The sequence below is a fragment of the Vidua macroura genome, chromosome 29 (genome assembly GCF_024509145.1).
Source record: "Vidua macroura isolate BioBank_ID:100142 chromosome 29, ASM2450914v1, whole genome shotgun sequence".
Lineage (NCBI taxonomy): Eukaryota > Metazoa > Chordata > Aves > Passeriformes > Viduidae > Vidua > Vidua macroura.
The window spans coordinates 1607582-1629538 of record NC_071599.1 but is presented as its reverse complement, the minus strand read 5'-3'; the positions used below and the strand labels follow the sequence as shown (position 1 = coordinate 1629538).

The 21957-nt window shown below is 59.6% G+C and overlaps 2 protein-coding genes across 3 annotated transcripts; both read left to right on the top strand.

The window, feature by feature from the left end:
* The first annotated feature begins 283 nt into the window (after positions 1-283).
* On the top strand, positions 284-15281 carry RPRD2 (regulation of nuclear pre-mRNA domain containing 2). Its single transcript, XM_054001260.1, is given in 12 exon segments — positions 284-522; positions 5196-5325; positions 5584-5684; positions 6757-6831; positions 8095-8147; positions 8578-8704; positions 9085-9260; positions 9879-10164; positions 10407-10682; positions 10928-11131; positions 11729-13911; positions 13913-15281. Coding segments are annotated over 12 exon segments (4302 nt in total). The 5' UTR covers positions 284-296; the 3' UTR covers positions 14378-15281.
* Positions 15282-15516: 235 nt separating this feature from the next.
* Positions 15517-21386, top strand: TARS2 (threonyl-tRNA synthetase 2, mitochondrial). 2 transcript variants are annotated; one of them, XM_054001388.1, is made up of 18 exons: positions 15517-15576; positions 15684-15898; positions 16234-16357; positions 16448-16569; positions 16639-16756; positions 16998-17059; positions 17133-17211; positions 18004-18147; positions 18233-18331; positions 18613-18779; positions 18856-19018; positions 19092-19229; positions 19305-19379; positions 19466-19566; positions 19924-20025; positions 20349-20421; positions 20553-20667; positions 21159-21386. In XM_054001388.1, the coding sequence occupies exons 1-18, from the start codon at positions 15520-15522 to the stop codon at positions 21305-21307; spliced, it is 2103 nt and encodes a 700-aa protein (XP_053857363.1). In that variant the 5' UTR covers positions 15517-15519; the 3' UTR covers positions 21308-21386. The 2 variants fall into 2 exon arrangements, with proteins under 2 accessions (XP_053857363.1, XP_053857362.1); XM_054001387.1 differs by having other exon boundaries at positions 19302-19379.
* Positions 21387-21957: the final 571 nt, after the last annotated feature.

Below are 21957 nucleotides of genomic sequence, written 5' to 3'. Positions count from 1 at the left end.
GGGGGGGGGCCGGGCCGTGACCGCCTCCGGTACCGGCACCGCCTCGGGCCGGCGCCGCCTCCGGCACCTCCCGGGGTCCCCGCGATCCCTCCGGGCCGGCACCGCCTCTGGCACCGCCCGGACTGAGCCATTCTCCCCGGCCAGGACCGCCTCCCGCCGCCTCTGGCACCGCCCGAGCGCCCCCCCCGGGCTCCCCTCGATCCCCCCCGGGCCGTGACCGCCGCCCGGGCCCCGCCGCCCCGTGAGGCGCCGCCCCGCCGCCCCCCGCGCGGCCCGGCCGCGAGCAGCGCGGGAAGATGGCGGCGGGCGGCGGAGGCGGCGGCCGGGCCTCCTCGTCCTCCTCCTCTTCCTCGGCCGCCGCCGCCTCGTCCGCGGCCGGCGCGCTCGAGGCCTCGCTCGACAGGAAGCTGCAGGCGGTGACCAACACGATGGAGTCGATCCAGGGCCTCTCCTCGTGGTGCCTGGAGAACAAGCGGCACCACAGCACCATCGTGTACCACTGGATGAAGTGGCTGCGCCGCTGTGAGTGCGGGCCCGGGGGGCGGCCGGGGCAGAGCGGGGCGCAGCGAGCGCGGCCGGGCCCGGAGGTTCCGGCTCCGCCATCGGCGGCGAGCCCGCACCGGGCACTCGGGGACCGGCCGGTGGCGCAGGGTCGGGCTCATCACCGTAGAAAGGCTTGGGTTGGAAAGGACCTTAAAGCCCGTCCGGTGCCAACCCCGCCGTGGGCAGGGACACCTTCCACTAGCCCAGGTTCTTCCAAGCCTGGCCTTGGAGCCTTGCAGGGATAGATAGGGCAGGCACGGCTGGTCTCTGCTACCCGTGCCGGGGCCTCACCACCCTCACAGGGAAGAATTCCTTCCTGACACCTTATCTAAATCTGTCCCTTTTACTTCGAAAACGTTCCCTCTTGTCCCGTGTGCATCACCTTGTCATCCTTGGAGGAGCACAGCATGCGTGCCTGCACCTCGGCGGTGGCACCTTTGTCCTCCTGAGTGCATGATCTCCTAAAGCAGCACTTTGGGGGGCTCAAGGACCTGTTTCTGTGCCCTGCCTGGCTTGGAGCAGCCTGGGGTGGGCACGGACACTCCGGGTGCCAGTTCTGGGGTTTGCAGTGCCCATCAGGATGTGTCCCTGACCTGGAGGGAGGAGGTTGGTGTTGGCAAGGGGCTCAGCACGGCAGTGTTATCTCCGCTGCCGTGGGAAGGTTTGACTCTTCTTGTGGGAGTTCAAGGAAGCTCTGCTTGGCAGGAACGTGGAGATAGCATTCCCACCCCAAAGTGTCGATCTGTTGTGTGCTGAACCTTTTGGAAAATTTGGGACAGTTGGGTTTCGCTATCAAGGCACTCCTGCAGAATGCAGAAGATCCTCTTTCCCCAGAGTTTGAGCTGTTTTGTCTGTACTCCATGGAATTAAGGAGAGGAAGGTGAGAGCTTTGGAGGAAGTGCCCTGGGTCTTGCTGCCACTGCCAGCTCTCCTGGAAATCCTCCTCCCTTGGACACCCCTTGGCACTGTGGCATCATCCTTGGGGCTCTTCCCCTTCTGCTCCGAGTGCATGCCCCCTGAAGAAAATCCAGCCCATCTCTCCTTGGGATGTGCCAGCTCCTCTGCACGTGGCCTTCTCACAGTTGTCCTGGCTCTTCCAAGGCCCTCAGTGCTCTTCCATCACTCCTTCCCCCTTCCCAAACTCATCAAAAGCCATTGAACTGTTCCCACCTGCAGGTCCTCGATGCCCTGTTCCTACCCCAGCTCCTGTCTGCTGCCTCCTACCCTGAGCCCTTGGCCCCAGCCTGGAATTCTTGTTGGATTTTGTGGGATTCTTTCAAAGTTTCCCTTCACAGCCCTTGTGAGGATCTCCCCTCGACACCCCTCCTTTTATCCAGGTCCCTCCTTAACCATCTTATCCTACTCACCCAATCCTTGACAGCAGCTGCAATGCTGCCATGCCCTGACCCCTGATTGTTTGGTTACTCCCTGCTTCCACAGGTTTTTTTTTTTCCCCTGCTTTTCCCTTCACGGTGCACTTCATCCTCTGCCCCAAGGACCTCACAGTTCTCATGCTGTGGGAAGTCCCTGTCCCAGCCAGAGGAGCTCAGTGGTGGTGCCACAGCAAGTACAGGTGGCTCTGGGTTCATTTTTGAGCATTTAAATGTTTAATTCCAAAGCTCCTATGAACACATCAAATCCTCCTGGTGAGGGGGAATGTGGTGGGGTTGGGGCTCCTGGGGCACAGAATTGTGTATTTGCAGGAAAAATAGGAGTGCTGGTAGTTGACATGTTGCTGTTGCTTTGGCATCTTGATTCTGAGCCATGCTGGTCACAGCCAGAGCTTCCCAACAGGAATGTTCCTGCAAGGAAATTCTGTCTCTTCACCTTTGGGAAGGCCCTGATGGGAATCCGAGTGTCCCTGCAGGAGGGTTTGGCCAGGGTGTTTAAGTGTGAGTTAAACATGTCCATAGGCTCTGAAATGCCATTTTTGTTGATGCCATTGTGCCTGGTTTGGAGCAGGTGGCATGGCTGGAGTGGGCTCAGCTCTGCAGTTTCCTGTTTGCCCACATTTCCTCACTGGTTTAAGCTGAGGGGAGCTGTTCACCCACTGGACAGAGCCCATTGCATCTTGGACCCAGAGACACTTGGGTTTCTTTGTGGATCATGTCCATAGCCTTCCTATGGATCTTTCCTCCTGTGTGGTGTGGGTGTATCTTGGTTTGTAACTTGTGGCTCTAACTTTGCTCTGAGCAAGTGGTGCTCTGTATGCTCAGCATCAGGCTGGAGTCCTGCTCCACATTTCTTTCTGCTGTGTAGATGCTGGATCGTTTAAATTAAAGGTTTATAATTTTTTGAAATCTATTTTACCTTATTTACATTACATACTATTCTATTATTACATTATTAAGATGTGGAATCATTGCTCTGTGCTGGTGAAATGTCTCTGGGAGGGAGAATTGGCACTCAAGCACTGGGTTTAACTAAATCACAGAAGCCCCATTCCAACGGGATGATGATCTGAGGGAAAGCTGGCTGCAAATTGTTTTAGAGCACCAGGCAGCCCTGCTCCAGTTGAATTCCCAGCCCTCGGGGCAGAGCAGAGCACTCTGTGCTCCAGAAAACCCACCTCAGCCTGCCCTGTCAGCATGTTCAGAGCACAGGTTGTGAGCAACAGGTTCTGGTCAAAAGTCCTTGGCTCGCTCAGTGCTGGAAAAGCTCCTCCTGGGATTTGGGAGCTGGAGCTCTGTGAGGTGGCAGTGGCCAGAGGAGCAGGGTCAGGGATAAAAGCTCCTCCTGGGATTTGGGAGTTAGGGCTCTGTGAGGTGGCAGTGGCCAGAGGAGCAGGGTCAGGGATAAAAGCTCCTCCTGGGATTTGGGAGCTGGAGCTCTGTGAGGTGGCAGTGGCCAGAACTGTGGGGTCAGGGATAAAAACTCCTCCTGGGATTTGGGAGTTAGGGCTCTGTGAGGTGGCAGTAGCCAGAGGAGAGGGGTCAGGGATGAAAAGCTCCTGACCTGGGGCTCTGTGAGGTGGCCATGGCCAGAGGAGCAGGGTCAGGGATAAAAACTCCTCCTGGGATGTGGGAACTGGGACTCTGTGAGGTGGCAGTGGCCAGAACTGTGGGGTCAGGGATAAAAGCTCCTGAACTGGGGCTCTGTGAGGTTACAGTGGCCAGAGGAGCAGGGTCAGGGATAAAAACTCCTTCTGGGATTTGGGAGTTAGGGCTCTGTGAGGTGGCCATGGCCAGAGGAGAGGGGTCAGGGATTAAAACTCCTCCTGGGATTTGGGAGCTGGAGCTCTGTGAGGTGGCCATGGCCAGAACTGTGGGGTCAGGGATAAAAGCTCCTGAACTGGGGCTCTGTGAGGTTACAGTGGCCAGAGGAGCAGGGTCAGGGATAAAAACTCCTCCTGGGAATTGGGAACTGGGGCTCTGTGAGGTGGCCATGGCCAGAACTGTGGGGTCAGGGATAAAAGCTCCTGAATTGGGGCTCTTTGAGGTTACAGTGGCCAGAGGAGAGGGGTCAGGGATAAAAACTCCTCCTGGGAATTGGGAACTGGGGCTCTGTGAGGTGGCCATGGCCAGAGGAGAGGGGTCAGGGATAAAATCTCCTGACCTGGGGCTCTGTGAGGTGGCCATGTCCAGAGGAGAGGGGTCAGGGATAAAAGCTCCTCCTGGGATTTGGGAGCTGGGGCTCCATGCAGGGCTGGGGGCGAGCAGCTGCTGGCAGTGACTCACTGGCTCCCAGGCCTTTGGTGTGTGTCCTGGGGCAGGGACAGTGGAGGGACAGGGCTTCAGGAGCAGGGACTTCCCGAGGGCTCTGTCCCTGTGCCCTTCCTCACCCCAGTCTGGAGTGATGCTTAAGGACATCGACCTGTGGGGATTTGAGAACCCATCCAAGCCTTTTCTTGTGGGCTGAGCTCTGCTTCCCCTCAAAGGAAGATCTTCTCTGCAGGATCTTCCTTTTGAATTTGTGTTCACTCGTGAACTCGCCCTGATGCTGGGAGGGCAGCACAGGTGGAATGTTTCTGCTGGGAGATTTTTTGCTTTTTTTTTTCTTCAGCTTTTTTGCTTTTTTTTCAGCTTTTTTGCTTTTTTTTCAGCTTTTTGCTGAGTGAGGGGTGAGCTCCCCCCCGGGGCTCTGGACCAGGAAGGATGCTGAGCTTCCTGAGAGGAATCCTGGAGAGCTGCAAGGTGCAGCCATGCTGTGGGAAGTCCAATGTAGGGACAACTGGAAAATGAAGCAGGATAGAGAATTGAGGGATCTGTAGATAAAAACTGATTCTGGTTGCAGCCAGGGGTGACATGGGCAGGTGAGAGGTGACAACACACGGGTGAGTGAAGTAACACCATCTTTTGGCACTGTTCCTTTAGTTTAATCCTTGGCAATGTCCTTTAGTGAAATGAAGGAGCTCATTACCATCATTTGCATGTGGATGAGCTTCCCAAGTTTACCCACTCTGAGGAAGGGGTTTGATGAAGTAACTCAGTTTGGAGCTTTTGAACATGAGGGGGGTCAGAGGAGCAAGCACAGCTGGGGGAATCTGAAGATCATTTGTAAATTGAATATGCTCTCTCCAGTCCTCAGGGTTTCCCTGCTGGACCTTGGAAACGCTGAAACTTTCCCAAAATAGCACTGAAGTATTGGGATCAAGGTGTGGCTGTTGTGGTACTTCTGTCTGATGCTGACTCTAAATTTTCTTTTGTCCTCAGCTGCTTTTCCTCATCGGCTGAACCTTTTTTACTTGGCCAATGATGTCATACAGAACTGCAAGAGGAAAAATGCCATTGTTTTTCGGGACACCTTTGCAGAGGTGCTTCCTGAGGCTGCTTCATTAGTGAAGTGAGTAATGAACTAAGGGGCTGTTGGGAGGCTGAGTGTCTCAAAAAGGGAGAATTTTTCTTCTGATATCTCAGACTTTCTAGAAACATCAGCAGAACTTAAAGGATTCTGTTGGAACAGCTGTGTGTTTGCAGAGTGGGCATGAGCTGGGTTTTAATTTGCACAGGGGAGATGGTTTGGGTCAAATTATCCTGTGGAGCAAGGGAAGCCTCACACCAGTGTCCTGCAGTCAGGGGGTAAAGAACTCTTCTCTTCCAGGGATCCATCCGTTTCCAAATCTATTGAAAGAATCTTCAAAATCTGGGAGGACAGGAACGTGTACCCTGAGGAAACCATTTTGGCACTGAAAGAAGCACTGAGTAAGTTACTTACCCTTTGCATTTCTCACCTTACAAACTGCCACGTGAGCTCGCTGAAGTTGTAGAAATAGTCTGGGGTCACTGAGGGGAATGAGGGGCATTTGCACCTGGCACAGGCTGGAACGTAGCCGGGTGTGGGACGTGAGCAGCGCTGGATTCTCCTCTGCTTTACCTCTTCTGTACCTTTCTTAAGGCAGCTGTGAATTCTTTCACATGAGCTGGAACTGCTCCAGCTGAGAGCAAACAGAACATGAGGCTGAAATGGTCCTACACGTCCTGACCAGGGTGCTCTGGCTCTACCTCCTTGCCCTGTTCAGTCGTAGGCTGCTTTAACTAATGGTGTTTGTGGGGTAGGAAGAGGCAGGAGCAAAGCTGGAGGGTGAAGAGCCCTCAGGTCCTTAGGGGAGAAACACGTGGAGTCGGTTAAGAGCAGGAATTAGCAGTGCAGTACTTGCAGGAAATGAGTCCAGGTTTTGGCTTTACTCACATCATCAAGAGCTGCAGGTGCTCAGGAAGCCCTCAGGTGTGGTCTGAGGGTCAGTGGCCATCATGGTCAGGAGGAACGTGGTGTCTTGGGTCGGGCTGTGGCACGAGGACAGGCTTGAGCTGGGTGTTGCATGCCGAGAAGTGACGTTTGTGCTTTTTGCTCTGAAATCGCTCATTTCTGTAACTTGAAAACAGGTCTGTGAGGTTCCAGGTAAATCAGGTATTGTGGCTGCTTTCCCAATGGGCAGTGCTTTGTCTGTTCCATGCTGATTCCATTACAGCCTCCCTTAAAGAGTTTCATTTTTAGATTCCTTGTGTTTTCCCTTTTTACTGTGATTTTTGAACTGCCTTAGTGTAAGGGCAAACAGAAACTTGATTTAAAAATGGCAGACCACCCCCAGGTTGCTGCATTCCTGAGTAAACTGAGGTTCTCTTGGGCATCCAGCAGCTCCTCTAAGGAAGTTGGTCGAGGTATTTTAAAACAAATTTCTGTTCACTCTTTCACCGTGCAACTGTATGGCACCAAAAACCAGATTTTGACAGGAATCCCATAATGCCAGACTGCCAAAAATGAAATGTTTTCCAGGTACCACTTTCAAAACTCAGAAGCAGCTGAAAGAGTCTCTGAACAAACCGAATAAGCCGTGGAAGAAATCACAAAGTAAGGAACCACTGTGAACTCTGTGCACTAATGCAGAAATTGGCTGCTCAAGGAGCAGAAGGGCTGAGCCCAGCGTGGGCTGAGCCAGCTGAGCCTGCAGGCTCACAAGGGCCCCAAGATGTGCACACCAAGGAGGTGTTGGTAGGAAACGACTTTGTAAAGAAAAGAAGTAAGGCAAAAATTAAGATATGAGAGCAGATGTTGTGGACAGGAGAGGAAGGAGCTGGTGGAACCTCTTGGAAACTGTTCTTAGACTGGTCAGAGATGGAGAGAAGACAGAGAGAAGCAGGAGATGGACATTCCCTTCATGCTCAGGAACACTCCTGCCCCAGCAGGCTGGGCTGGGAGGAGGAACCTGGAGGTGGAAGTGCAGGGACAGGATGTGAGAGTCCAACAGTCCAGAACCCATACCAGCAGGAGAGAATTTATTATAACAGAGTGACCTTAATGATCTCATGTTGCACCAACACCCTGAGTGGTCCCCACAGAGGCGGTGAGATGTCAGGAGTGACGTGTGGGACATCACGTGTGACGTGTGACACGTGGGACATCAGGTGTGACGTGTGACACGGGGTGACATCAGAAGGTTAAAAGAGTTGGGGAGTGTTTATTACTGTGTATATTAACACCAGAAGCTGCTTTCCCAGACAGAACTGGGCTGTGTCCAGCGTGGATGGAGGGTTTAGTGCTTTGCTTCTCATCAGCTCATTTCTTCTTTCCTGTTTCTCCTGTTTTGTCCAGAATCTGATGGATTCAGTCTCTTGCCAGCAGGACTCGTTCCCCCCACCCTGTAACCAGGTGTGACATTTGTTAAGGCTCTGAGCATGGTCAGACCTAGGAAGTGCCCAAGGGAAGCCCTACCCACGGGAAACCTGGGCTCCATGTCAGCTCCAGGTCTGGCACTTTGGGAATAACATTCCCTTCCTTGCAGAGAGGTGTAACTCCTTGGATAAGGCTGTCAGAGCGACCTTGTTGCAGGGACTTGTCTTCCTGAGGAAAAGGTGTGCCCAGGAAATGTTCAGAGCATGTTAAAAAGCAGCAGTGTCACTTGTTGAGCTCGGTCCCAATCCAGCTGTGCGTGTCCATGACCCCATGAGCTGCCAGGAGCCCGGAGCACTGAGGGACACATGCATGGAGGGGAGGATGTGATGGGTAACACGTGGAGTTATCTTAAAATATCTCTTATTAGGCTGCCTTTTGTGACTGATTTTCCATTGGGATGTGGTTCCTTAATTTCTTCACAATTTTCCTTTATCCCCACAGCCTCCACCAACCCGAAAGCTGCTCTGAAGTCCAAGATTGTTGCCGAATTCCGAGTAAGTCTGTGAGTGGAAGTGACCCATGGCACTGACCCCCACCTTGGGGGTTTGCATGTGGGGTGACCCCAGGCCCAGGAGCCTCCTGTGATGTGGGGGCTGTGGCTGAGGGGTTGGTGGCAAGAAATTGGTCTAAATTCAGTCCCCTGACAGAGTGGGACATATTAATGAAATGCACAGGCACCTGTAGAGTGAAATGGGGAGTAAATAAAAAAAGACCTGTCCCTGCTTTTAACCAGGAGATTTGTGGAATTGCAGCTCCTACCTGAGCCCAGGTCTGCTCATCGTGAGATCTGAGGTTGAAAATCCCAGGCTCCACGTGGTTCCTGGGTTAGCTCTTGCTTGGAAGCAGTCTGGAAGCAGAGCAGAGGCAGGGCTTCTCTTCTCTGGAATGTGATGAGGAGGCTTTTCCTGTTTGCTTTTTTTCCAGCCCCAGTCCCTCATTGATGAGCTGCTGTTGTACAAACGCTCAGAAGATCAGATAGAGCTGAAGGAGAAGCAGCTTTCCACTATGAGGGTGGATGTCTGCAGCACTGAGACACTCAAGTGCTTGAAAGGTAAAGCCCCGAGGGCACTGAAGGTGTTGTGGGAGCTCCTCAGTTCTGTCGAGATGGGAAATGCCAGAATTTGTGTCTGGAAAATGCCAGAATTTCAGAGTGAGGTTAAGAACCAGCAATCAGGAGCAAAAAATCTTGGGTTAGTTTGAATTTCTGTGGAAACTCTGAGGTGCAGAGCTCAGACCAAGCAGAAAAAGACTGTCTGAAAACCAACACTCTGCCAGCAACCAGGCCTTCTCCTTGCCAGATCCCAGAGGATGACCAGGGTGGTCTGGGAGCCTGCAGCTCCCTGTCCCAATATCCCAGGTGCTGCCACTGAGGCCACACTTCTGTGGTTTGGCATGTGGCAGCTCATTTCCATGGTGTTCATCTCCCTGCAGATAAAACAGGAGGGAAGAAGTTCTCCAAGGAGTTTGAAGAAGCAAGTTCAAAGCTGGAGGAATTTGTCAATGGCTTGGACAAGCAAGTGAAGAACGGCCCCTCGCTCACCGAGGCGCTGGAGAACGCTGGGATATTCTACGAGGCACAGTACAAAGAAGTCAAGGTGGTGGCAAATGTAAGTTTGCCTTTTCTGGATCCTCCACAGGTGGAACAGCACCTGCCTGTGTTCACTGGGCTGGAAAATGCCTCATCTCTCTGTTCTCAAAATTAAAAAGTTTGTGGGGTTGGTGTAAGGGTGGTTTCCAAAGAGAGCAGAATGGAGGGTTTGGGCAAGACAAGGATATGCTCTCAAAATCCAGCAGTTGGAAGCTCAATTTGTGTGTTTTGCTGGAATGTTGGATGCCCTCTAGATTCTTAAACAGAGCAAAATTACAGTTAGTGTGACAAATCCTGAATTCTGGAAACTTGGGATTTAGGTGACAACTAGATGAGCAAAGAAAGGACAGTAGTAAAGTCTTATAAAAACAACCAGTACCAGAACCTGCAAAAAGCCCCAAATGGGTATTTGTTAAAATATGTGGGGGGTTATGAAAATTCTTTTAAGTCAGTGGAAAAAGTTTTTATCCTCCCCACTTTTTGTGGTTGTTGCCCTGGGAGTCCCATGGAGAAGCCGAGTTCTTAGCACTGCAGGGTCCAGGGATTTGGAATTCGTTTTATCAGGGTGTGTGTTGCTTCCTTAAGGAAGTGACTGAGGCATGAAAGATCCCCCAGTGCAGTGTCCTTCCTTCCTTAGGCCTATAAAACATTTGCTAACCGAGTGAGCAATCTGAAGAAAAAGCTGGACCAGCTGAAAGCAACCCTCCCCGATCCCGAGGAGTCTCCTGTCCCTTCTCCCAGCATGGATGCTCCATCTCCAACGGGCTCCGAGTCCCCTTTCCAGGGGATGGGGGAGGAGAACAGCACCCGGTCTCCAGCAGCTGGGGGCCGCAAGATGGTCTCTCCAGAGCCTGCAACAGATAATCGGGATGTGGAAGACATGGAGCTCTCCGATGTGGAGGATGATACATCTAAAATCATTGGTATGTGATTTGATATAGGACAAACCAGCCTTCTCCAGCTTCATTTGGGATGTGGAGGAGGCACAAAGCCTGTGGGCTGGGGCTGTTGGGTTTGAATCTCCTGGCAGGGAAGTCCCAGTCACACTGTGATCATTTGCATCTCCCAGAACATTTATCAAAGATGTTTTTACATCTGTGGGAATCAGGATTGATGTTCCCTGAGTCGTGACCTTTCTGCTTTTGTTTTCCCCTCTCTGCTGCAGTGGAGGAGAGGAAGGACAAACAGGCTGCTCCGGCCCCGGCCCCCGCCAAGACCGAGAGCGTCCCAAAAGCGGTGCCATCAGCTGCTGCGGCTGCCACAGCCTCGGGGACGGTGGCCACGCCGGCCCCAGCCCCTCCGACACCCCCGGCTCCGAAGGTGGTGAGCACAGCTCCCATCCCTCTGGCACCGGCGCTTGCCTTACCCAACCTGGCCAACGTGGACCTGGCCAAGATCAGCTCCATCCTGAGCAGTTTGACGTCGGTGATGAAGAGCACAGGTGAGTTCTGAGCCAGGCCGTGGGCACTGGCACTAACGGAGCTGGGTGATCATTTAAAGCTTTAATTGTCCCAAAATAAACGCGAGGGAGTTACTGCTCTCAGAGGTCTGGTTGGGTCTCTGGCACATGGTGTCGCTTCCTGAGCCTCTCCTTGCTCGTGCTCCGTTGTGCCTGTGGGAAACCTGAATCAAAAGCACGTGCGTTGCCGGAGCAGCGCAGGTGAGTGGTGTGTGCTCCTGCCCCAGGTGTGAGTCCCGCCTCGAGACCTTCGCCAGGGACCCCGACCAGCCCCTCAGCTCTCACCAGTGGCCTGAAGACTCCTGTCCTGGGAACGCCGTCTGCTCCTTCGAATCCATTAGCAAATATTCTCTCCAAAGTTGAGATAACTCCGGAAAGCATTTTGTCGGCTCTCTCCAAAACCCAGACTCAGACGGCGCCAGCGCTGCAAGGTACGGGGGTGGGTGCTGGGGGAGGGTTGGCAAGTGTCTGAGGGCAGTGGCCAGGCTGAAATGTGCTGCTCTGCTTGTCCTAAAGTGAGAACAGAGGGAGAAAAACCTCATTGGAACGTTTTACGTCACTGGCACGTGTGGATGGTCTTTCTCAGGTAGCACAGGTGTCACGGAACAGTGAGATTTGTCACTTCCCTGTACTTTCCTGTACTTCCTGCTTGTGCTGTGGCTGAAGCACACGTATCTGGAACATTCCCCGAACAGGACAGGAGACCAAGAGGTTCTACTCCTGCTCTGGCACCTTGCCAGGGTCACCTGGCCAGCAGGGCAGGTTTTCCCACTCCTGGCTGCAGACCAGGATGAGTTCTTACCCACCTGACTCGATGGTGTAATTTATATTTGTAGATCAATCCAAGCCTTTGGCGAAATGTTGCAACTCACTGGGTGCTAGTGTCAGTGCAGCAAAATCCAGTCCTCTTCGTGGCTGGAGATTGGGGGGTGTAAAGAGTGCCAACATAGGGGCCTTTCCCCTATGGCAGTGGCTTGGGGTGATTTGCCCCTGCCCTCAGCACCTGATGCAGCAGTTCTGTTTTCCAGGGCTGTCGTCCTTGCTGCAGAGCGTGGCTGGAAACACCGTTCAGTCAGGAGAACCCGCCCCGCAGAGCACCTCGGCATCGCCAGCCAACACAACCGTGCCGTGCGTGAAGGGGAGGAACGTTCCTTCCAATCCGCAGTCCTTTATAGCCAAAAGTTTTGGTTATTCTCCAAACTCAACCACCGCAGAGGTTTCCTCCACTTCAGTCAATAAGGCTCCCGTCGGACATACCCCAGCACTGTCAAGCTCTGGTTTTAAGCCACCAACTAATTCCCTGGGGTTTTCCAGTTCCCACCCTACCAGTCCTTCCTCCCTTTTGCCAACAGAAACCTCACTGGGTCAGTCCTCCGAAATTTCAAAAGCCAAGCTGGAATCAGAACCCCCTTCTCCCAGCTTGGAGATGAAGATACACAATTTCCTGAAGGGAAATCCTGGCTTCAGTGGCCTGAACTTGAATATTCCCATCCTCAGCAGCCTGGGGTCCAGCATGGCAACGGAGAGTCACACCTCTGACTTCCAGCGTGGTCCCACCAGCACTTCCATGGACAATGTGGACGGGACGCCAGTGCGCGACGAGCGCAGCGGGACGCCCACCCAGGACGAGATGATGGACAAGCCAACGTCGAGCAACGTCGACACGATCTCCCTGCTGTCGAAAATCATGAGCCCCGGTTCTTCAACTCCCAGCAGCACAAGGTCGCCTCTGCAGGGCCGGGATGATGGATATTCCCAAGAACTTCCCAGTTCCGTGCATGGCTACCGGCCCTTCGGCCTTGGCAGAGAGTCCCCGGCCAGCCTGTACAAGCCACCTGTGGACAGCAGGGAGATGCCCTCCTCCTTGATGGACTCCTCCCAGGAGAAGTTTTACCCAGATACATCTTTCCAAGAAGACGAGGATTACCGTGACTTTGACTACTCCGGGCCGCCGCCCTCGGCCATGCTGAACCTGGAGAAGAAGCCGGTCAAGTCTATCCTGAAATCGAGTAAACTCCCCGATTCTGCGGAGTACCAGCCAGTGCTGTCCAGCTACGGTCAGCGGTCGCAGGAGTTCGGCGTGAAGCCGTCCTTCCCCCCGGCCATGAGGTCTATCCTGGATCAGAGCGAGAGCTGCGACCCGCTGGCCTCATCCCCAGGGATGTTTGGGAGCTACGGCCGCAGGGGGAAGGACTCGGCCTCGGACGGGTCCCCGTCGCCCAGCAAGAACGACGTGTTCTTCACGCCGGACTCCAACCACAGCGCCCTGCCCAAGCCCGGCCTCCCGCAGAAGCAATACTCGGACTCGCCCCACGCGCTTCCCCACCGCTCGCTCTTCTCTCCCCAAAACGCCCTCCCCAGCCCCGCCAGCCGAGCACCCGCGGCGGGCGGGGACAAACCCTTGGGTTCCTCCATCTCGGCCACCTCCACCATTGAGTTCAAGAACATGCTCAAAAACGCCTCCCGGAAGCCCTCCGAGGAGAAGCATTTTGGGCAGATTCCCAAAAGCGGCTCCGGCGAGGTGGGGAGCTTGTCCGGGGCTGTGAAGGGCGAGCCGCAGCCGCCGGAGGAGCACTACCGCATCGAGACCCGCGTCTCCTCCTCCTGCCTGGACCTGCCCGACAGCACCGAGGAGAAGGGGGCCCCCATCGAGACGCTGGGCTACCACAACGCCTCGAGCCGGGGCATGTCGGGGGAGCCGATCCAGACCGTGGAGTCCATCCGGGTGCTGGGCAAGGGCAGCCGGGGCCACGGGCGCGAGGGGAGCCGGGCGGGCTGGTTCGAGCTGAGCAGCGGCGGGAGCGCCTTCGACAACGGGCCCTCGGGCTCCTCGGAGCTGCCCGGCATGGGCGGCTTCCCGGCGCCCTACAAGGAGCACGTGCCGCCCTTCCCGGAGAGCGTCAACAACTTCCGAACGAACAACTTCAGCTCCGCCTTCGAGCACCACCTGCCGCCGCCGCCCCTCGCGCCGCCTCCCCTGGAGCACGGGAACCCCTTCCCACGGGAGCCGGTGGGGCCGCCCGCCGTGCCCCCGCCCGCTCCCACCAAGGACCACGGCGGCCTCTTCCCGAGGGATCACTCGGTCCCTCCCCGCATGCCGTCGGTGGATCACGCCAACCCCTTCTCCAAGGAAACGCCCGCGCCGCTCCCGCTGCCCCACGGCGTCCCCCCGCCCCCCTCGGTGGAGCACGCGGGGGTCCCGTTCCCCACGCCCCCCGCCGCCCCCGGTGCCCGGCGAGCACGCCGGGGTCCCCTTCCCCGCGCAGCCGCCGCCGGCCGGGGAGCACGGCGGGGTCCCCTTCCCTGCGCCGCCCCCCATGGAGCACGGCGCCGGCGCCTTCCCCAAGGAGCACGGTACGATGCAAGGGACGCTGAAGGAGCACTTCGGGGGGGCGCAGCCGCGGGACCCCCTGCCCCGCTCGCGAGACCCCGCGGGGCCCGGCCCCCTGCCCCGGGAGCAGCTGGGGGCCGCGCGCGGGCTGGGCCCCCCGGCCCACCGGGACCCCGCGGGCCGCGGCTCCGTCCTGCTCCGCACGCCCCGCGCCGAGTTCCGCCCGCGGGAGCCCTTCGGCGGCAGAGACCCCTTCCAGAGCCTGAAGCGGCCGCGGCCACCCTTCGGAAGAGGGGGGGCCCCCTTCTTCACCCCTAAGCGCCCCTTCTTTCCTCCCCGGTACTGACGCAGCTGCCGAGCTCCCGGGGCTGCCCTTTCGTTTGTTTTCTTTTTTTTTTTTTTTTTTTTCTTTTTTCAATTTTTTTTTTTTTTTTTCTTTTTTCCTTCCCTCGACGACCCCTGTAACCTTCTCCTAAATTAAATGTTCTGTACTTTTCGGTTGGTTCTACCCCCAGCCCCGCCCCCCCAGCATTGGGTGAGACAAGAAAACAGACACAAAACAATGTTTTAACGAGAAGAAGCCACGTTGCTGTTAAATAAAACCTTCAGTAGTAGTTGAAAAAGTTACGACAAAAAAAAAAAAAAAAAAAAAAAAAAAAAATTAAAAGAAAGGAAAAACTCTGAAAGCTTCGAGAGGAGCGCTGAGTGGTGTTGGGGTGTTGGTTTCCAGCCGATCCCCAAATTGCTGCTGCAGGGAGGGGAGACCCCTCTGTTCCTCCTGTCTGCCAAAAGCACCAAAACAAGGCAAAAAAAGGGTCGAGGAACCCACCCAGACCCACCTTGGAGCTCTATGGGACGTGGGACTCCGGCAGCAAGAAGGCCCAAGCCTGTTCCCTCTGCTTGGGAAGACTGTGGTTGGGTTTGGGTTAATTTGGGGATCTTTTGATTTTTTTGTTTTGTTTTCCCCAGCCCCCGGGATCGCTGTTCAGACTTTCTACGTGTGTGTATATAGCAATCACTTTTTAATTCCCTCTGGGATCGTTCACCACACGCAGCCGGAGCCCGGCGGGGGGCTCAGAGGGGTCCCCCCCTCACACACACACCCACGGCCGCCCCCGCGGCTTTTATATGAAGTCGGGATTTTACTTGATTTATTTTAATTATTTTTGGTTGGTTTTTAGTTGCCTCCATCGTACCTGTTTGATACCGGTGTGGGCTTCAGGATCTGCATAAAAAGTACCAAACCAGCCCTTGGCGGGTCCGTTCTTTCTCGCGTTCGCTCCGGGCACCCCCGGCCTGAGGGGGAGCGCCCCGGGCCGGGCCCCGCTCCCTGCGGCTCCTTCCCCCCCCCCCGCCCCTTCCATGGTTCCGCCCTGTCTGCGGCTCTCCCTCACGGGCGGGCGAGTCCAACGCGGCTTCCGCAGGGGGGGGGGAGGGCAGGACGGCGTTGCGGTGCCCGGTTCCGGCGGAACGGGCGGAGCCTCGGCCATGTCCGCGCGCGCCGGTCCGCGGCTGCTGCTGGCGGGAGCCCCGCGGCGACACCGGGTGCGCTCGGGACCCCCGGGACCCCCCCGCACCCCCCCTCTGCCCGCTCCCCGCGGGCTCTAAGCCCCGGTGACCTCTGGTGACCTCGCGCTGATCCCCGTCCCCAGGTGTCCGGGCCGGACCCCGAGCGCCTCCGGCTCTTCCAGCGGCTGCGGGCGGCGGCGGCGGAGCGCTGGGACGGGCCCGGGGATGGAGCCGGCGGCGGGGCCGGGGGCGGCCGCCTCCCGCCGGGGACCCCGATCCGCATCGCGCTGCCCGGCGGGCGCCGCCTGCCCGGCCGGGCCCTGCAAACCACCCCGTTCCAGGTGGCCGCGGAGCTCGGGTACGGCCCAAGGGCGTTCCCAGGCTGTCCCCGGGGACCCCGCGGTGTCCTGTCAAGGTTCCCAGGTCCCTCAGGGTGTCCCCGCAAAGTCTGCGATGTCCCCGTGGTGCCCGCAGAGTCCCCACGAGGTTCACTGGGGTTCCTCCTGTGTCCCCATGATCCCCGCAGAGTCCCCACGAGGTTCACTGGGGTTCCTCCTGTGTCCCCATGATCCCCGCAGAGTCCCCACGAGGTTCACTGGGGTTCCTCCTGTGTCCCCGTGATCCCCGCAGAGCCCCCACAGGATTCCCGCAGGGTTTGTGGGGTCTCCACGGGGTCTCTGGTGTTCCCTGTAGGGCTGGCCTGGCCGAGGTGGCGCTGGTGGCCCGGGTGAACGGGACCCTCCGGGACCTGGACCGGCCGCTGGAATGTGACACCGACTTGGAGCTGCTCGACTTCTCCACGCCCGAGGGGCGGGAGGTGAGCCCGGGGGGCCTGGGGTGCCGGCCCCGCGCCCCTCACAGCCCCTGTCCCCCGTGTCCCCAATGTGTGTCCCCAATGTCCCCCCAGGCTTTCTGGCGCTCCAGCGCCTGCGTCCTGGCCGCGGTGGCAGAGCAGTTTTTCGGGGCGACGCTTTGCAGCACCCGGGCCACCGAGGACGGCTTCTTCTGCGACGTGCACATGGGCAGCAGGTAGGGCGGGGCACCCGCGGGGTCCCGGGGTGTCCCCGGCGTGTCCCCAGCGTGTCCCCGTGCCCGCAGGACGGTGCAGAGCGCGGAGCTGCCGGCGCTGGAGGAGGCCTGCGCCACGTTCGCCCGTGCCCGGCACCGCTTCGAGCGCCTCGAGGCCACCCGCCAGCAGCTGGCTGAGCTGCTCAAGGTGTGTCCCCCTCCCCAGAGCGTCCCCGTCTCAGGATGGGGCATGGGAGGCCACCCTGGGGGCGCTGGGACCCCCCCTGATTGGGATCATTAGCTGGGGTGACGCTCATCGGGGCCCACCTTGGCGTTACCTGTCACCGCCTTGGTCCTTTGCCCCAGCACAGTGTCACTTCCCCCTCGGTGTCACCCCTCCAATGTCACCGAGCCCACCGTCACCCACCATCACCGTTGTCCCTCCTCAGCACAACGCCTTCCAGCTGCAGCAGCTCGAGGAGGTGACGTCCCCTATGGCCACAGTCTACAGGTGAGCGCAGGGGACGCTGGGCGTGGCCCTCGGTCGCCACAGCTGTCCCCACGTCCATCTCTTCATCCCTCAGGTGCGGCCCCCTGCTCCAGCTGTGCCGCGGGCCCCTCCTCCGGCACACGGGGCTGATCGGAGCCCTGCGGGTGCTCACGGTGGGTGCTGGGTGGGGGTCCCGGTGCCCCACTGACATTCCCCATAAAGCAGGTGTTGGCTGGGGGTCCCGGTGCCCTGCCCCACTGACATCCCCCATAAAGCGGGTGCTGGGTGGGGGTCCTGGTGCCCCACTGACATCCCCCACAAAGTGGGTGTTGGGTGGGGGTCCCGGTGCCCCACTGACATCCCCCACAAAGCGGGTGCTGGGTGGGGGTCCCTGTGCCCTGCCCCACTGACATCCCCCACAAAGCGGGTGCTGGGTGGGGGTCCCGGTGCCCCACTGACATCCCCCACAAAGCGGGTGCTGGGTGGGGGTCCCAGTGCCCCACTGACATCCCCCCATAAAGCGGGTGCTGGGTGGGGGTCCTGGTGCCCCACTGACATCCCCCACAAAGCAGGTGCTGGGTGGGGGTCCCGGTGCCCCACTGACATCCCCCCACAAAGCGGGTGCTGGGTGGGGGTCCTGGTGCCCCACTGACATCCCCCACAAAGCGGGTGCTGGGTGGGGGTCCCGGTGCCCCACTGACATCCCCCATAAAGCAGGTGTTGGGTGGGGGTCCCGGTGCCCCACTGACATCCCCCATAAAGCAGGTGTTGGCTGGGGGTCCCGGTGCCCCGCTGGCATCCCCTGGTGCAGCGGGTGCTGGGTGGGGGTCCTGGTGCCCCACTGACATCCCCCATGAAGCGGGTGCTGGGTGGGGGTCCCGGTGCCCCACTGACATCCCCCCATAAAGCGGGTGCTGGGTGGGGGTCCCGGCGCCCGGCCCCCTGATGTGCCCCTGTGCCCGCAGAGCTCGGCCGCGCTGTGGGGGGGAGCTGGGGGCCAGTCCCTCCAGCGTGTGGCCGCCGTGGCCTTCCCCAGCGCCCAGGACCTGGAGCAGTGGCAGCGGGCGCAGGACGAGGCGGCTCAGCGGGACCACCGCCGCATCGGGAAGGTGAGCCCTGCCAGGGGCTGGGGTGGGGGGGGGTCCCTCACAGCCACGGGGATCCCCCCCCCCAGTAACGCCCTCCCTGCTGCAGGATCAGGAGCTCTTCTTCTTCCACAAGTTCAGCCCTGGCAGCTGCTTCTTCCTGCCCCGCGGCGCCCACGTCTACAACACCCTCGTGGAGTTCATCCGGGTACGACCCCCGTCGTGTCCCTGTCACATCACCCAGACCCCAGTGCGCCCCATCACCCACCACAGCTGGGCACCGCTGTGCCCCCCACAGACCCCACTGCACCCATCCCCTCACGCCCAGACCCCTCTGCCCACCCTGCACCCCATCCCTCACACACTGTTGCCCCCCCAGTTCCTGTCGTGCCCCGATGGGCGCAGCTCTCGCCCTCCCCGTCCCTGCAGCCCCCCGTGAGCGATGCTGTGGGGCTGAGCTGACGTCCCCCCCTGTCCCTGTCCCCGCAGAGCGAGTACCGGGCGAGGGGCTTCAGCGAGGTGGTGACCCCCAACCTGTTCAGCCCGCGGCTCTGGGAGCTCTCGGGGCACTGGCAGCACTACAGCCCCCACATCTTCTCCGTCCCTGCCGCCCCTGAGCCCCTCTCCCTCAAACCCATGAACTGCCCGGCCCACTGGTGAGTCAGGTGGCCCTGGGGTGCCTGTGGGGACACCTGGGGGGCGCTGCCTGTCCGTCTGTCCGTCCGTCCCCAGCCTGATGTTCGCCCACCGGCCGCGCTCCTGGCGGGAGCTGCCCCTGCGCCTGGCGGATTTCGGGGTCCTGCACCGCAACGAGCCCCCCGGGACCCTGACGGGGCTGACGCGGGTCCGGCGCTTCCAGCAGGACGATGCCCACATTTTCTGCACTCTGGAGCAGGTGTCTGTGCCCCTGACCCCTCCCTGTGCCCTCAGAACGTGTCACTTGCCCCCCCTGACACCCCTTTTCCCAGCTGGAGAGCGAGATCGATTCCTCCCTGGATTTCATCCGCGCCGTTTACGCCGTCCTGGGCTTTTCCTTCCGCCTGGCCCTGGCCACCCGTCCCGACGGATTCCTGGGGGACCCTGAAACTTGGGATCGCGCAGAGCAGGTGGGATGATGCCCCCTGTGTCGTGTGCCCCCTGCGCTGTGCCCCCCTGACCCTCCCAACCCACCCCTGCAGCAGCTGGAGCAGAGCCTGCAGAATTTCGGGCAGCCCTGGGAGCTGAGTCCGGGGGACGGCGCCTTTTATGGGCCCAAGGTGAGGCATTTTGGGGAAGGGGGGGATCCCTGAAGGGGACAAACCAGGGCCCTGCTGGAACCTCCCCTCCCCTGGATTCCCAAAAGATTGATATCCGGATCCGGGATGCTCTGGGGAGGCACCATCAGTGTGGCACCATCCAGCTGGATTTCCAGATGCCTGAGAGATTCGAGCTGGAATATGCCAGGTATTGGGAGGGGGGCAGGATTGGGGATTTGTGGGGGCCAGGATTGGGCTGGAGTTCAGGATTGTTGTGGGGAGGGGGGGAGCAGGATTGGGATTGAGGAGGGCAGAATTGGGAGGGCAGAATTGGGGGCTGGGAGGGGGATCAGGATTGGGGTGTAGGGACAGAAATGGGGCTGGGTGGGGGGGTCAGGATTTGGGGTGGAGGGACAGAAATGGGGCTGGGTGAGGGGGTCAGGATTTGGGGGGGGGGGACATGGGGCTGAGGAGCGTCAGGATTGGGATGGGGAAGGCGGAATTGGGGATTTGGGAGGCATCAAGGTTGGGGCAAGGGGTCCCCCTGACCCCGTTTTCCCCCCAGCCCCAGCGGGAGCCCGGCGCGGCCGGTGCTGATCCATCGGGCCGTGCTGGGCTCCGTGGAGCGCATGGTGGCCGTGCTGGCCGAGAGCTACGGCGGGAGATGGTGAGGGGGGGTCCCCAAAAACACCCCAGTCCTTCAGACAACCCCCAGTCCCTGGGACACAGTCCCCAGGGACACCCCCAGTTCCCAGTTTGCTGGCCCCCCTCGTGCCCAGTGTCACCCCTGTCCTGTCTTGGGACAGACACTCCCCACTTTTGGGGACACTCAATCCCCAAGACACTCTCTGGATCCCCGAGATATCTCCATCTTTTGGGAGGTATCCCCTCCATCCTGGGGACACCCCTGCAACCCTTGGGGCACCCCCTCCTTGTGTGTTCCCCCCCGTGCTCCCCAGTGCCCCTCAGTGACCCCTGGTGCCCCCCCAGGCCGCTCTGGCTGTCCCCACTGCAGGCCATGGTCATCCCACAGACCCCCGAGGTCGAGGACTATGCCCGGGAGGTGAGTATGTGACCCCCCCCCTCCCCGTGCTCCCCCAGGACCCCCATCATGTGCTCCCATCTCGTGTGACCCCCTCCATGTGCCCCCACCCCCGTGCCCCCCGGTGCCCCCCACTGACCCTGGGGGTGCAGGTGCAGGCGGTGCTGAGGAGGGGGGGCCTCCTGGCCGACCTGGACGGGGACCCTGGGACCACCCTGGCACGGAAGATCCGCCGGGCCCAACTCACCCACTACAACTTCCAGTTGGGTAAGGGTGGGGCGTGGCCTGCAGACCCCCCAGGACCCCCCCCAGGACCCCCTTGGAGCCCCCCAGGACTGGCTGGACGCCCCCATCGACATCCTGGGTGCTGCTGGGGAGGAAAACTGAGACCCTCCCCTGGGAATCCCCTGGGAGCCCCCCCTGTGAGACCCCCTCAGGAATCTGCTGAAGCCCCTCCTGAGACCCCCCCCAGGAGTTCAGTCCCCCTTGGGAATTCACCAGCACCCCCCCTGAGATCCACTCGGGAACTCCCCAGGAGTATTTTAGGGGAGCCCCTCTGAGACCCCCACCCCCTTTTGGGACCTTCCCCGGGACTGTTCTGGGACCCCCCCGAGTCCCTGGGACCCCGCAGGGCGGTGGGTGCTGCTCAGAGCTGGGGGTGCTGTGCTTGGGGGGGGGGGGGGGGGGGGGTGCCTGTGCGGGCCGGGGGGGGTCGCGGGGACCCCGTGCCCCCCTCCCCGACGGCCGTGCCCCCGCAGTGGTGGGGCGGCGGGAGCGGGAGAACGGCACCGTCAGCGTCCGGACCCGGGAGAACCGGCAGCTCGGGGAGCTGGAGCTGCCCCGGCTGCTGCAGCGCCTGCAGGAGCTCCGGGACGGCCGCGTCCCCGACGCCGAGCAGCGCTTCTGACCCCCCCCCCCCCGCCCCAATTTCTTCCGGGGGACCCCGACCCCCCCACAGGGAACCCCCAACTCAATAAACCTCTGGGAAACGCGCTGGATGTTGTGAGAGCTGAGACTGGGGCGGCTCAGGGCACCTCTGGGTGCTGGGGTGCTCGGGGAGGGGGGCAGGAGGCTGCGGACCCCCCCCAAAAACACCTGGGTAGCCGCGCCACAACGCTTGGATGGGCGGGGGTGGCGATTCCCGGGCTCTCATTCCCAGGTTTCCGTTCCCACCTTCCCTCTCCCGAATTCCCTCCGGCACTTCTGGGTCCTTCCAGCCGGGATTTCCCCCCCGCCCACGCGGCGGGGAAAGTGGGGGGGTTGCGCAAACCCCGAGTCACGGAGCCGCAGACGCCGTTGGGCAATCGGGGGGGGGGACACGGGGCCGTTTCCCCCCCACCCCCGCCCCAAACACCTGCCCGGCCGTGTGGGCTCAGCCCCGGGCAGGATTTGATTATCCCGGGATAGGACAGGAGCCCCCCCGCCCCGGGATCCCCCTGTCCGTAGGTGACCAAGGCCGTGACCCTTGGGGACATGAGCTGAGTGACCCCCCCCCATCTCCGGGGGTCCCTCTGTAGGCCCCCTTCAGCCCCCCCCAGCGCCGGGGGTGACTCAGTG